Source organism: Phalangium opilio, unplaced genomic scaffold (assembly GCF_054372755.1).
Source record: "Phalangium opilio isolate 3A_F unplaced genomic scaffold, DU_Popi_V2 ptg000003l_1, whole genome shotgun sequence".
NCBI classification, from domain to species: domain Eukaryota; kingdom Metazoa; phylum Arthropoda; class Arachnida; order Opiliones; family Phalangiidae; genus Phalangium; species Phalangium opilio.
In genome coordinates, this window is record NW_028324145.1 from 4,062,064 (window position 1) to 4,074,655 (window position 12,592).

Consider the following 12,592-nt stretch of genomic DNA (forward strand, 5'->3'; position numbering starts at 1 on the left):
GATGCGCGGTAGAAAAGAGCAACAAGATTTTCCCCTCTTTCCACTCCTCCCCTATACTCTCTTTGTGAGCACGTGACTAATGTCGTCTCCGACGGAATTATTTTCAAATAAACTTAGTTTTTAATTAAACGATAATATAAATCGATAAAACTTTCAAATTTAACTACCTATATTTAGCTATTGTAAAATATTGTCTAATATAAAATTATAAATACTGTGAAATTTATTATAAAAATGATATTGTAACCATATACTGCTACTTTTGACTTATCTTTAGTATTGGGGTATATATACCAGGGCTAGAACAGTAAGGGATGTAGTTGCTTCGGCACTACATATACTAAAATTGGAACGATACAGAGAAGATTAGCATGGCCCCTGCGCAAGGATGACACGCAAAATCGTGAAGCGTTCCAAATTTTTTGGAGTTTCTATATTAAATCATTGAAATAACGCAATAAAAGAAATATGAACGGTATCAACAAGGTGGTAAAAATTTTGCCAAGTTTAGCACAAACCCCTCTGCCATGTAATCATATCAGCTATCGCTATGCACATGCTACAGCTCAAAACCCAAAGTATGCGTAGTAATTTTGCTCATTAGTCGCATCGCATTATTTTAATTAAATTGAAATTTTTTTAAGCGAATATGACGTTGTAATAGTTGGAGGTGGAATTGTTGGAGCTGCCACAGCTTGCGAACTGGCAACGCGTCATCGTCGATTGAAATTTTGCCTCTTGGAAAAGGAAGAGAAATTAGCAGCGCATCAAAGTGGTCATAATAGCGGTGTCTTGCATACGGGAATTTATTACGTACCGGGCTCACTTAAGGCTCAACTATGCACGCAAGGGATTAAGTTGGCTTACGAATACTGTGATAAGCATAATATACCTTACAAAAAATGTGGAAAGGTGACAAACCCAAAGAAATTATTATTTTCACCGTTATAATCATATTTCTCAACCTATAGCTGATTGTCGCTGTTGAACCGCACGAAATCCCACTATTAGACAATCTCTACAAGCGAGGGATTCAAAATGGTGTACAAAACTTAGAGATAATTAATGGGAATCAGATTAAAAATATAGAACCAAATTGTAAGGTAAAAATTCAAGATGTTAGGAGCTTAAGTCGCCCTTAAACTAACGGTAAACACCATCTTGCGTTTTCCATAGGGATTGAAAGCTATATGGTCACCAGAAACTGGGATCGTTGATTGGGCTCTCGTTAACCAATCATATGGAAATGAGTTTGAAAAAAAAGGGGGGCATATAAGATTGAACTTCAAAGTTAGAAAATTTCTATTAGACAATGAAGAAGAAAAATATCCTTTAAAAATTAGTGATGGAGAGGTAGATATTAATTAAAAATCAATAATAAGATATTGGCTATTTTGAATAACAATATTTTATTCACAGTCCACCATATCATGCAAATTTGCAATTACCTGTGGAGGTTTATACTCGGACACTCTTGCCGAGCTAACAGGTTGCAGTGAAGTGCCAAAAATAGTTCCTTTTCGTGGAGAATATCTTTTGTTGAAACTCGAAAAGTCCGATTTAGTTAGAGGAAATATTTATCCCGTAATTAATAATTATCCTTAAACTCATTTTTGTCGCGCATCTTACCAAAATATTCCATAATAGGTTCCTAATCCAAAACTGCCCTTCTTGGGTGTTCATTTTACACCAAGAATGAATGGTGAAGTATGGCTTGGACCGAATGCGGTGTTGGCGTTTAAACGCGAAGGGTACAAAGCGTACGAAATAAACTTGTTGGAATTATATGATATTTTAAAGTTTAGGTTAGTAGAAAGGAAAGAATAGCCTCTTTAGATCTCGCTGCTGTACTATTGAAAGCAACAAAAGTGGATAATAGAAGAAGGATGACACTCTGTATCCTCTTAATATTTCAGTTATGAAACATGATTCTTCCCAGGCGAAGGATCCCTTTTTGTTTGCTCATCAAACATTAGATGGGCATCACACGTACGGCACCGTGCTAGGGTGAACTCCTTAACTATTTCATACTAAATCCTCAGCAATCAACCCACAAACCTCATCTTGACGTGGAACAAAAATCCACACGCGCGCCTTTGCAAATAGTTAAGCGCTAATAGAGTAATTATCAGTGGTGTGCGAGTCCCGTTTTTTCGGTTTCGAGCCGAGTCCGAGTATCGAAAGTAATTTCTTATCGAGTATCGAGCCGAGTCTCAAAAATACTTTCGAGTATCGAGTATTGAGATAGGTCAAATTTTGGTTCTTTCGAGTAATTATCGAGTCTCAAATATTGACTTGTCGAGTAGCAATTTTGTAAATTTCTTGAAAATAACGAAGATGTACAATTATCTAATATCCAACTAGTTCAAAAAGATTGTTAGTGATCAATTAAACATTGAACAGGTGGTTTTCAAAATAAATGATCATGAACTCATCCTCTGCTATAGTTTTAAGCCTCGGATTCGAGTATTTGTCGAGTATTTAAGATGTTAAAAAGCTACTCGAATCTGTCTCGAGTATCTCAATGTGTTGTTATCGAGTATCTAGTCGAGTACTCGGCTCGATACTTGAACCGAGTACTCGAACTTAACGAGTACTCGCACACCCCTGGTAATTATGAGGGAACTATTTATCGCGATGTTGGGAAGAATCATGTTACAACTACGCCGTTTTGTGGTGGTACACTTCTCTCGAAAAGTATAATATACTTCTGGCGATATCTATAGAGTTTGCAATGAAAGTATATAACTATGCAGTTCCTAAACTGAAAAGTTGTTTAATAATTCCAATATTAGGGGATTCCGACGACTCGCGTTTAAACACTGGAAATATGGTCTAGGAGAGCTATATCGTGGAATTAACATTGCAGCCCAAGTTAGGCAATTACAACGTTACGTGCCAAGTTTAAAACTGAAAGATGTTACAAGGTACATCATGGAAAAATAGCGAAAGAAAGTGCTGCAAAGTTTTTAATTTAAATGTTAAATCATTTAAGGGGTCCCTCTGGAGTTCGAGCTCAAGCCATGGATGAAGAAGGCAACTTAGTTGATGATTTTGTCTTCGATAGTGGTGAAGGCGCCCTAAGCCAAAGAGTTATCCATTTAAGAAACGCTCCATCACCTGGAGCCACTTCCTCCTTAGCTATTGCCAAAGTCGTTGCCGATAAGTTCAAAAATAGTTTTGAAATAAGATGTTAAACATCAATCAAGTTTTCACGAGTTTAATATAAAATCATAAGCATAATGACAAAGGTTTTGACAATATTAGTGCACTGTTACAATTATAATACGCTAAAGTAGAAATTGTTTAGCGTAGATGTTATCTACAAGGTTGCGTTCCATTTAAACTGCAAATAAATAAAATAAGAAACAATTATGCACAATTTTTAATCAATTATTGAATCTAGTTAGGTTACTTTTAACTGTATTACTCAGAATAGCGTATAATAATTAAAAATCATTCCTTGTTAAAATTTAGTCATTTTAAAGGTTAGTTTTCTCCTCATTGTGTTACAAATTGTTAATTGTGTTAATTAGGAATAAGAGCAACAATAACGTTACAAGGATTAAATTCCTCTGCATAATTTTGCGTAGCCAATCATAGCTAATTTTACTGTTGTTGTTATGTTTGCTCGTTACTAATATTATCACAAAGTTGTTAAAAGTTATATTTACCATTTTTATGATGATGATAACGCAGTATTGGTGTGTTGTAATTTATTTAGATCAAATCAGCAACTGCAAAAAAATAAAATAAATGAAGTTTAAAGCACCGCATCTTACTTTGGTTTATTTTCATAGCGAAAAACTTAAGTTTGCGTTAGATTAACTCAGAATAGCGTATAATTCAATTTCATTGACAAAAATGGATCTCAATTAGAAAGATTCTCCTCATTGTTAATTAAACTTGCAAATTGCAATCAATCAAACAGTTTAAGTTATAATTTTTCAGTGATCACATTTCCAGGGGGGGGGGACTTCATGCTACCGTACTTTCTATCATCTTTTGATGCTACTGTCGTAACAGCAGTTGCATCTTTAATTGCAGATGTATTCGCCAAAACTTGAGCATGCTCAAATCATGCGTAAATTGCAAAAGTACTAAACTAGTTTTAAATTCGCATGTTGTTTTTAGACTTTTTCTTAAAATAATTCATTTGTAAAAATTCACTCGCATATTTTTCAATATTTCAAGTATTTTAGTTTAAATATGTGCCGTAATAAGTTAGATGTCTTCGCTAAAGATCGATAAGGCAATATCAATTCAACACCTCAAATCTTTGATCATGCGTAAATTGCAAAAGTAGTTTTTAAATCACGTGGTTTTTTAGACTTTTTCTTAAAAATAATTCATTGGTAACAATTCACTCGTTAGTTTTTCATATTTTTCGATATTTCAAGTATTTTAGTTTAATATTCGCCGTAATACTCGACAAGTTACTTCAGAAGTGGTATGATACTAGAAGTATTGAGCTAACCAAATTCTTCACTTGGCGAAAGTGAATATTCTTGATAACACACCAACGGTTGGCCCTCTGGTGGCGGTTTCAGAATTTCCACTCCAAAACGTGCGACGCTCGCGGTGGTAGACAGCCGAACTAGATTCAAAGAGCGCGTCCGTGTTCGGCCGCTTTAGGTTGAGGGGAAGGGGATAGGAAATGTTTTTGGAACTCGACCAATTTTTTTCTCCCTAGTGTAGGCGCGATGGAAGCGGCGAATAAAATCCTCAAATTTGTTCACTAGTGCCAGGATCTATTACCAATGCTAGAGCTCTTCACTTCTAGTCTCATACCACTTCTGGTTACTTATATATTAACATATTTTGTTGTTAAGCAAAGTTACTGAACTTCTTATTTAAAATAAATCAATGTTAAACTCTCAAAAGACAAACCTGGTGTGATCACTGCAACGTTGTACATTCTCATGCACAACCAAACTGATAAAAAAGCGAGCGTAATGACTTACCATTCATGGGCATTTCATCAATTTGCGTACTGTAGTACTGTTCAATATCCCTCAAGATACGAATATCATCGTTCTTTACAAAGTTGATGGCGACACCCTTACGTCCAAAACGACCCGATCGACCAATCCTAAGAGTAAAATGAATGAAATCAAAAATATCGTTAGTGACAAAGAATTTCTTTTAACTTTCTATTACAATTTTGAATTTAAATGTTAGTTCACTCAGAATAGCGTATACTTTGATTAACCATGTTATCATTTCTTAGTGTTAAAGTTTTCCTCATTGACAAACAGTTACATTATTATGTTAAATAGGGTGTTTGTGGGTGACATTTTTATCATGCCTTTCCACATGCAGTATGCGTTTTGCTTTCAATTTGAGCAAAGTTGCAAAACATCCTATTACACGTGAATAGTCAAGGAAATGGTCATCTTACCTGTGAATGTACAATTCACGATTGTTGGGAAGATCGTAGTTAATGACAAGTGATACTTGTTGGACGTCAATTCCTCTAGCCCAGATGTCTGTCGTGATTAAAACCCGACTATAATGGATGAAAGAAAACAAAAAAGGCAGTGTGTTATTTGACTTGTACACATAATGGAGCCCCGATTTGCAATGAGAAGCGCATAATGGAGCCCCGATTTGCAATGAGAAGCGCATAATGGAGCCCCGATTTGCAATGAGAAGCGCATAATGGAGCCCCGATTTGCAATGAGAAGCGCATAATGGAGCAACGATTTGCAATGAGAAGCGCATAATGGAGCAACGATTTGCAATGAGAAGCGCATAATGGAGCAACGATTTGCAATGAGACACACATAATGGAGCAACGATTTGGAATGAGACACACATAATGGAGCAACGATTTGGAATGAGACGACGCACATAATGGAGCAACGATTTGGAATGAGACGACGCACATAATGGAGCAACGATTTGCAATGAGACACACATAATGGAGCAACGATTTGGAATGAGACACACATAATGGAGCAACGATTTGGAATGAGACGACGCACATAATGGAGCAACGATTTGGAATGAGACGACGCACATAATGGAGCAACGATTTGGAATGAGACACACATAATGGAGCACGATTTGGAATGAGACACACATAATGGAGTAACGATTTGGAATGAGACACACATAATGGAGCAACGATTTGGAATGAGACACATAATGGAGGAACGATTTGGAATGAGACACACATAATGGAGCACGATTTGGAATGAGACACACATAATGGAGCACGATTTGGAATGAGACACACATAATGGAGGAACGATTTGGAATGAGACACACATAATGGAGGAACGATTTGGAATGAGACACACATAATGGAGGAACGATTTGGAATGAGACACACATAATGGAGGAACGATTTGAATGAGACACACATAATGGAGCAACGATTTGGAATGAGACACATAATGGAGCAACGATTTGGAATGAGACACACATAATGGAACACGATTTGGAATGAGACACACATAATGGAGTAACGATTTGGAATGAGACACACATAATGGAGCAACGATTTGGAATGAGACACATAATGGAGGAACGATTTGGAATGAGACACACATAATGGAGCACGATTTGGAATGAGACACACATAATGGAGGAACGATTTGGAATGAAACACACATAATGGAGCAACGATTTGGAATGAGACACACATAATGGAGCAACGATTTGGAATGAGACACACATAATGGAGCAACGATTTGGAATGAGACACACATAATGGAGCAACGATTTGGAATGAGACACACATAATGGAGCAACGATTTGGAATGAGACACACATAATGGAGCAACGATTTGGAATGAGACACACATAATGGAGGAACGATTTGGAATGAGACACACATAATGGAGGAACGATTTGGAATGAGACACATAATGGAGCAACGATTTGGAATGAGACACATAATGGAGCAACGATTTGGAATGAGACACACATAATGGAGCAACGATTTGGAATGAGACACACATAATGGAGCACGATTTGGAATGAGACACACATAATGGAGTAACGATTTGGAATGAGACACACATAATCGATCAACAGCTTTGAATGAGCCACAATTGAACAGTTTGGAATGAGGAACCACAATTGAACAGCAGTTTGGTATGAGACACACATAATGGAGCAACGATTTGGAATGAGACACACATAATCGATCAACAGCTTTGAATGAGCCACAATTGAACAGTTTGGAACGAGGAGCCACAATTGAACAGCAGTTTGGAACAAGGAGCCACAATTGAACAGCAGTTTTGAATAAGGAGCCATAACTGATCAAAAGTTTTGAATAAGGAGCCATAACTGATCAACAGTTTTGAATAAGGAGCCATAACTGATCAACAGTTTTGAATAAGGAGCCATAACTGATCAACAGTTTTGAATAAGGAGCCATAACTGATCAACAGTTTTGAATAAGGAGCCATAACTGATCAACAGTTTTGAATAAGGAGCCATAACTGATCAACAGTTTTGAATAAGGAGCCATAACTGATCAACAGTTTTGAATAAGGAGCCATAACTGATCAACAGTTTTGAATAAGGAGCCATAACTGATCAACAGTTTTGAATAAGGAGCCATAACTGATCAGCAGTTTTGAATAAGGAGCCACAAATGATCAACCCTTTGGAATTAGCACCACCCACAACTGCCCATAAACCATACATAACAAAATAATTCTTACGTTTGTCCTGCTCTGAATTCTTTCATAATGGTGTCTCTTTCTTTCTGTGGCATGTCTCCATGCATGGAAGAGACCGTGAAGTTAGCTTCCCTCATCTTTTCCGTTAACCAGTCCACCTTTCGCTTTGTGTTACAGAAGATAACTGCTTGAGTGATGGTCAATGTATCATACAAGTCACATAAAGTGTCAAATTTCCATTCCTCTCGTTCAACAGCAACAAAAAACTGCTTGATTCCTTCCAGTGTCAACTCATCACTAAAATGAGAGAGAAAGGGGTCAAGTTACCAAAAAACCTATTTCTGAATCTCCCAGAATTCCTAGTCGCATAGCATTATGATTCATACATACCGTTTGACTAAAATCCTCACTGGGTCTGTCATAAATTTGCTGGTCATTTCCAAAATTTCGTGGGGTAATGTGGCAGAAATGAGGACCACTTGGGTGCAAGGTGGCAGATATCTATAGACATCGTAGATCTGTTCTTTAAATCCTTTGTTTAACATTTCATCAGCTTCATCCAATACCAACATCTTGATGGCTCGTGTTCTGAGATGTCTTCGTCTAATCATGTCTATAACCATAACAAGATTAAACCATCATAAACTTGAAAAAAGACTTCTCTAAACTTACCGAAGACGCGTCCTGGTGTTCCAGAGACAATGTGTTGTCCGTAATCTAATTTTCGGATATCTTCACCCAAATTGGTTCCTCCGATGCAAGCGTGGCATTGAACGCTCATGTAATCGCCCAAAGCTAACATAACTTTCTGAATTTGTACAGCCAATTCTCTTGTTGGTGAGAGAATCAAGACTTGTGTTTCCCTGACTTGAGTGTCAATTATTTGAAGTACTCCAATGGAGAATGTAGCAGTTTTACCGGTTCCAGACTGTGCTCTTTAAGTGAAACATTAACCATTATAAATATAAAATCCTAAATAGATTTGAGCCAAGGCCTACTTACTGCGCAATAACATCGCGTCCTTTTACAACTGGTAGAATAGATCTTTGCTGAATAGCAGATGGCTTTTCAAACCCTTTAAAATTAAAATTAAATTTAATGCAAGAACAAAGGGGCTCCGGTCCGGGGTCCCCGGACTCCTGGAGTGGGCCATTATATAAAGCAAAGGCTTACCATAACCATAAATGCCCCTTAGCAAATCCTCCCTCAGATTCATAGCGTCGAAGGTTGGGATTACTTCGACATCTTCACTGGTTTCAAATTCAACGTTGGATAAATCATCCGATTGAACAATCCTTCGATTAGGTTTATCCCTCGACATTTTTATGGATAAATGTTCCATTGCCATCCTGATTTTAGTTTTGGTAACCAATTAATCGCGGGAATAAAATTAGCGTTACCGCTCCGGTCCAAAATTTCGACGAAAACAAAATGGCGATTTGGCACACGAGGAACCTTACAGTCAATGCTGGCAAAGTATAGAAAACACACCCTAGTTAGCTGCTGACAAAAAAGTTCTAAAATTACGAGCAAAAACAGCTTGCAATGAATCTATTAGAGATAATTTTAACTGTAACGCACATTTCGAGAAAGCTAAGTCCTTACTGAAGTTGCTGTGATGGTCTTTGAGTTCGATTTGATCGTCTTCTTGACTTTGTTTATATTGACTTTGATGTTATTGCTTACGTCACCGCCCGGTCGGGTCTGTTCATGAAAAATTCCTAGCGTGCAGGGTTGCCATATTGGGTGGCTTTCTGTACTTAAAATACCGCCAATAGGGGAAGATCATTAGAATGCCCAAAAAACTGACAAATGGTGCTGTCAAACCTTTTGAGCGGCTTATAAATCATGATTAAATAAAATGATTTCATTTTGTTTTGCGTTTTAAAAATGGGGTCAGTATAGAATTTGCATAAAAATTTCTAAAAAAAAATAATTTCAAATTTTCACGATAAATTTTTGGCTTGTTTTTGGGCTGGATAGTTTAGATCTAAAGGCCCGTTCAGACGACACTCTTTTTCTCGCTACGCTCGCTGTGCTGAGCTCATCAGATTTTCTGGCTTCACCAGCCTCTAGAAAATGCACTGTTCACACGGCCAAAATTTTCTCATTCTTGATTTCGGCAAAGCGAGAAAAAAAGTTGAAAATATTCAACTTTTTTTCTCTCTTTGCTCGGCACAGCCAATAGAATGTTTCCGAAATGACGTCATTCTTTGTTGTGTAGTCTGCTACTCTGTAGAAATGTGTTTTCTTCGGTTTCATTAGTCCGAATCTCTTGAAATTTTACTGATAAGTATATTGAATGATTTTAAATTATCGTGCAAAGTTTTAAAACGATTAGTTGTTTTCCAAAAAATTCATTAAAGTTTTATTTATGCATAATTAAAACCTTTTTTTTTAAGAAAAGAACTATTCGTTTTAAAACTTTGCACGATAATTTATAACCCTTCGATATATATCTCATTAAAATTTCATGGGATTTGAACCAGCGAAACCGAAGAAAACACCTTTCCACATAGAAGCAGACTACACAACAAAGAATGACGTCATTTCGGAAGCATTCTATTGGCTGTGCCGAGCAAAGAGAGAAAAAAAGTTGAATTTTTTCAACTTTTTTTCTCGCTTTGCCGAGATCAAGAATGAGAAATTTTTGGCCGTGTGAACAGTGCATTTTCTAGAGGCCGGTGAAGCCAGAAAATCTGATGAGCTCAGCACAGCGAGCGTAGCGAGAAAAAGAGTGTCGTCTGAACGGGCCTTTAGGCAGTTTTTGGGCTTCTTTTCGAAACACCGATTGGCGGTTTTTTGGGCTTGTTTCCAATTTGATTTTGGCGGGTTGAAGGTTTTCAATCTGGCATCCCTGCTAGCGTGTTGGGCAGGCTGGGAAATAAGGATATTTTTTAAACTAGTCCTTTGGACCAGTGACCCCCTAGTGTCTGATGTTGGGTACGTTCAGTAACGAAAATCTCAAGGAAATCGCTGTTTTCTTGATGTGTGGTTGATGGGCTCGAGACGTCACAGTGACGTAAAAGGCTTTTGAACGGAAAAGTGGCATTTTGAAGTTAGCGCTGTTTTAGAAATAGGAGTTGGGGAAACGTCTTGCTGGCCCTCAAAACGTTACGAAGCGCAAATGGCTCTTTTTAATTATAAACGAGCTCGCAAATAATGAAATTGTTTAAGAAAATTATGCCTATTTTAATGGTAGAAGTAGTTTTGTAAAGAAAACTAAATTACTAATACAATTACTGTAGGAATAACATTGTTGGAATTTAATTTTTAAATCCCGCGCCAACTTTTCGTCTGCCAAGTGTTCAACAGTCAAGCGCTACGTCACGCCATCAAAAAAACCATATCGATTAGATGGTTTTTTTGATGGGCAAGCGCTGAGCATCATGACGTCAAAACCGGAAACGCGAAAAACCGTACAGTTGGAAAAATCTCACATCGCTTAGTAAGCGCTGCCATCAAAGAGGGTTACTGAACGTACCCATTATTTACTGGTCTCCGGACTGGTCCCAGCCTTTGCTCTCCAATAGATTTGCAATTAATAAACTGGTCCCGAGGACCAGTAACCCCCACTTCTTGAATTAAAAAACTAGTCCAAGCAATTAATAAACTGGTTTTGGACCAGAGGAAGTGTGCTATTTCCCAGCCTGGTGTTGGGTGATGGTGCTTGTCTGCTAGTATCTTCAATAAATTTTTAGAAAATCTAATTATCTGTTTATTAAAAATGCCTATTGCTGAAGAGGAAATTGTTAAGGAAGATGGACCCGGATTTGTGGGCATCAAATTTTGTCAAGAATGGTTTGTTTAGTTTCACAAAACATTAAAATTGGTTAAGCCTAACGCCAGTTTTTCCTACCATCTCATATCGAAAGTTCCATACTACCAAACCAAAACATTAGTTCATTCCCGTTTTCATTTTTAAATATGCCCTGCTTTAGCTGTATGGAATTTTCCCAATGGCTAAGTCATCAATAATATTTACAGCAACAACATGTTGTATCCGAAAGAAGACAAAGAAAACAAAGTTTTGCTTTACGCTGTAAGTGTTGATGATTTAATAATTTCTAGTGATAAAAAAATAGCAAATACAATTTAATATGATTTATTTTGAATACTTTTAGTGTAGAAATTGTGATTACCAACAAATTGCCGATAATAATTGCATCTACGTAAATAAAATCACTCACGAAGTAGAGTAAGTCATCTACATTACGTAATTCCATGAATCTATATAACTATATAACAGTTATATAGATTCATGGTAATTCCATGGATAAAGAATGCGCGTGAGGAAATTTGTTTTCACTCTACAGGATAGGCAACTCCCCATCTCGAACGACAGCTTATTCTGTATATACTGTTACAACATCGGTTGTCAGCACGCGCCAAGCTAGGTCTCTATGTAATCTAGCTTTGCGCGTGCTGACAAGAGACAAAAAACTTCAGGATATTTTAAACGATTTTAAATCCTGAAGATCCTGAAGTTTTTTGTCTCTTGTCAGCACGCGCAAGGCGAGATTACATTGAGACCTAGGTTTGCGCGTGCTGACAACCGATGCTGTAACAGAGTATATACAGAATAAGCTGTCGTTCGAGATAGGGAGTTGCCAATCCTATAGCGTGAAAACTAATTTCCGCACGCGCATTCTTTATCCATGGTAATTCACATGGAAAATGGCTAATCCACTTCTTTCAAACAGCGAACTCACTCAAATTGTATCTGACGTAATCCATGACCCAACACTACCTAGAACGGAAGAACATCCTTGTCCAAAATGTACAAATCGTGAAGCTGTATTCTTTCAGGCTCAAAGCAGACGTGCGGAAGATGAAATGAAACTTTATTATGTCTGTACTAATGCAAACTGTACTCACAGATGGACTGAATAAAATGAAATATTTTTATTAAAATTAAATTGTAATTTATTTTAAGTTGAAATAAAAACAAA

The 12,592-nt window shown here is 37.1% G+C and overlaps 3 protein-coding genes and 1 non-coding gene across 4 annotated transcripts; 3 read left to right on the forward strand and 1 right to left on the reverse strand.

The window, feature by feature from the left end:
* The first annotated feature begins 159 nt into the window (after window positions 1-159).
* On the forward strand, window positions 160-3,776 carry L2HGDH (L-2-hydroxyglutarate dehydrogenase). Its single transcript, XM_089836148.1, has 8 exons — window positions 160-578; window positions 645-912; window positions 972-1,103; window positions 1,177-1,353; window positions 1,420-1,584; window positions 1,648-1,805; window positions 2,796-2,927; window positions 2,996-3,776. The coding sequence occupies exons 1-8, from the start codon at window positions 469-471 to the stop codon at window positions 3,195-3,197; spliced, it is 1,344 nt and encodes a 447-aa protein (XP_089692274.1). The 5' UTR covers window positions 160-468; the 3' UTR covers window positions 3,198-3,776.
* On the forward strand, window positions 317-423 carry LOC149717189 (U6 spliceosomal RNA). Its single transcript, XR_016368640.1, has one exon. It is a non-coding gene; the product is annotated as a U6 spliceosomal RNA (small nuclear RNA).
* On the reverse strand, window positions 3,204-9,092 carry LOC149717190 (eukaryotic initiation factor 4A-III). Its single transcript, XM_089836159.1, has 9 exons — window positions 8,814-9,092; window positions 8,643-8,715; window positions 8,313-8,575; window positions 8,031-8,253; window positions 7,683-7,937; window positions 5,402-5,509; window positions 4,965-5,092; window positions 3,675-3,737; window positions 3,204-3,346 (listed from the first exon to the last, which is right to left on the reverse strand). The coding sequence occupies exons 1-8, from the start codon at window positions 8,986-8,988 to the stop codon at window positions 3,721-3,723; spliced, it is 1,242 nt and encodes a 413-aa protein (XP_089692285.1). The 5' UTR covers window positions 8,989-9,092; the 3' UTR covers window positions 3,204-3,346; window positions 3,675-3,720.
* A 2,070-nt stretch (window positions 9,093-11,162) lies between these two features.
* On the forward strand, window positions 11,163-12,559 carry Polr2I (RNA polymerase II subunit RpII15). Its single transcript, XM_089836270.1, has 4 exons — window positions 11,163-11,441; window positions 11,628-11,682; window positions 11,765-11,838; window positions 12,344-12,559. The coding sequence occupies exons 1-4, from the start codon at window positions 11,368-11,370 to the stop codon at window positions 12,531-12,533; spliced, it is 393 nt and encodes a 130-aa protein (XP_089692396.1). The 5' UTR covers window positions 11,163-11,367; the 3' UTR covers window positions 12,534-12,559.
* Window positions 12,560-12,592: the final 33 nt, after the last annotated feature.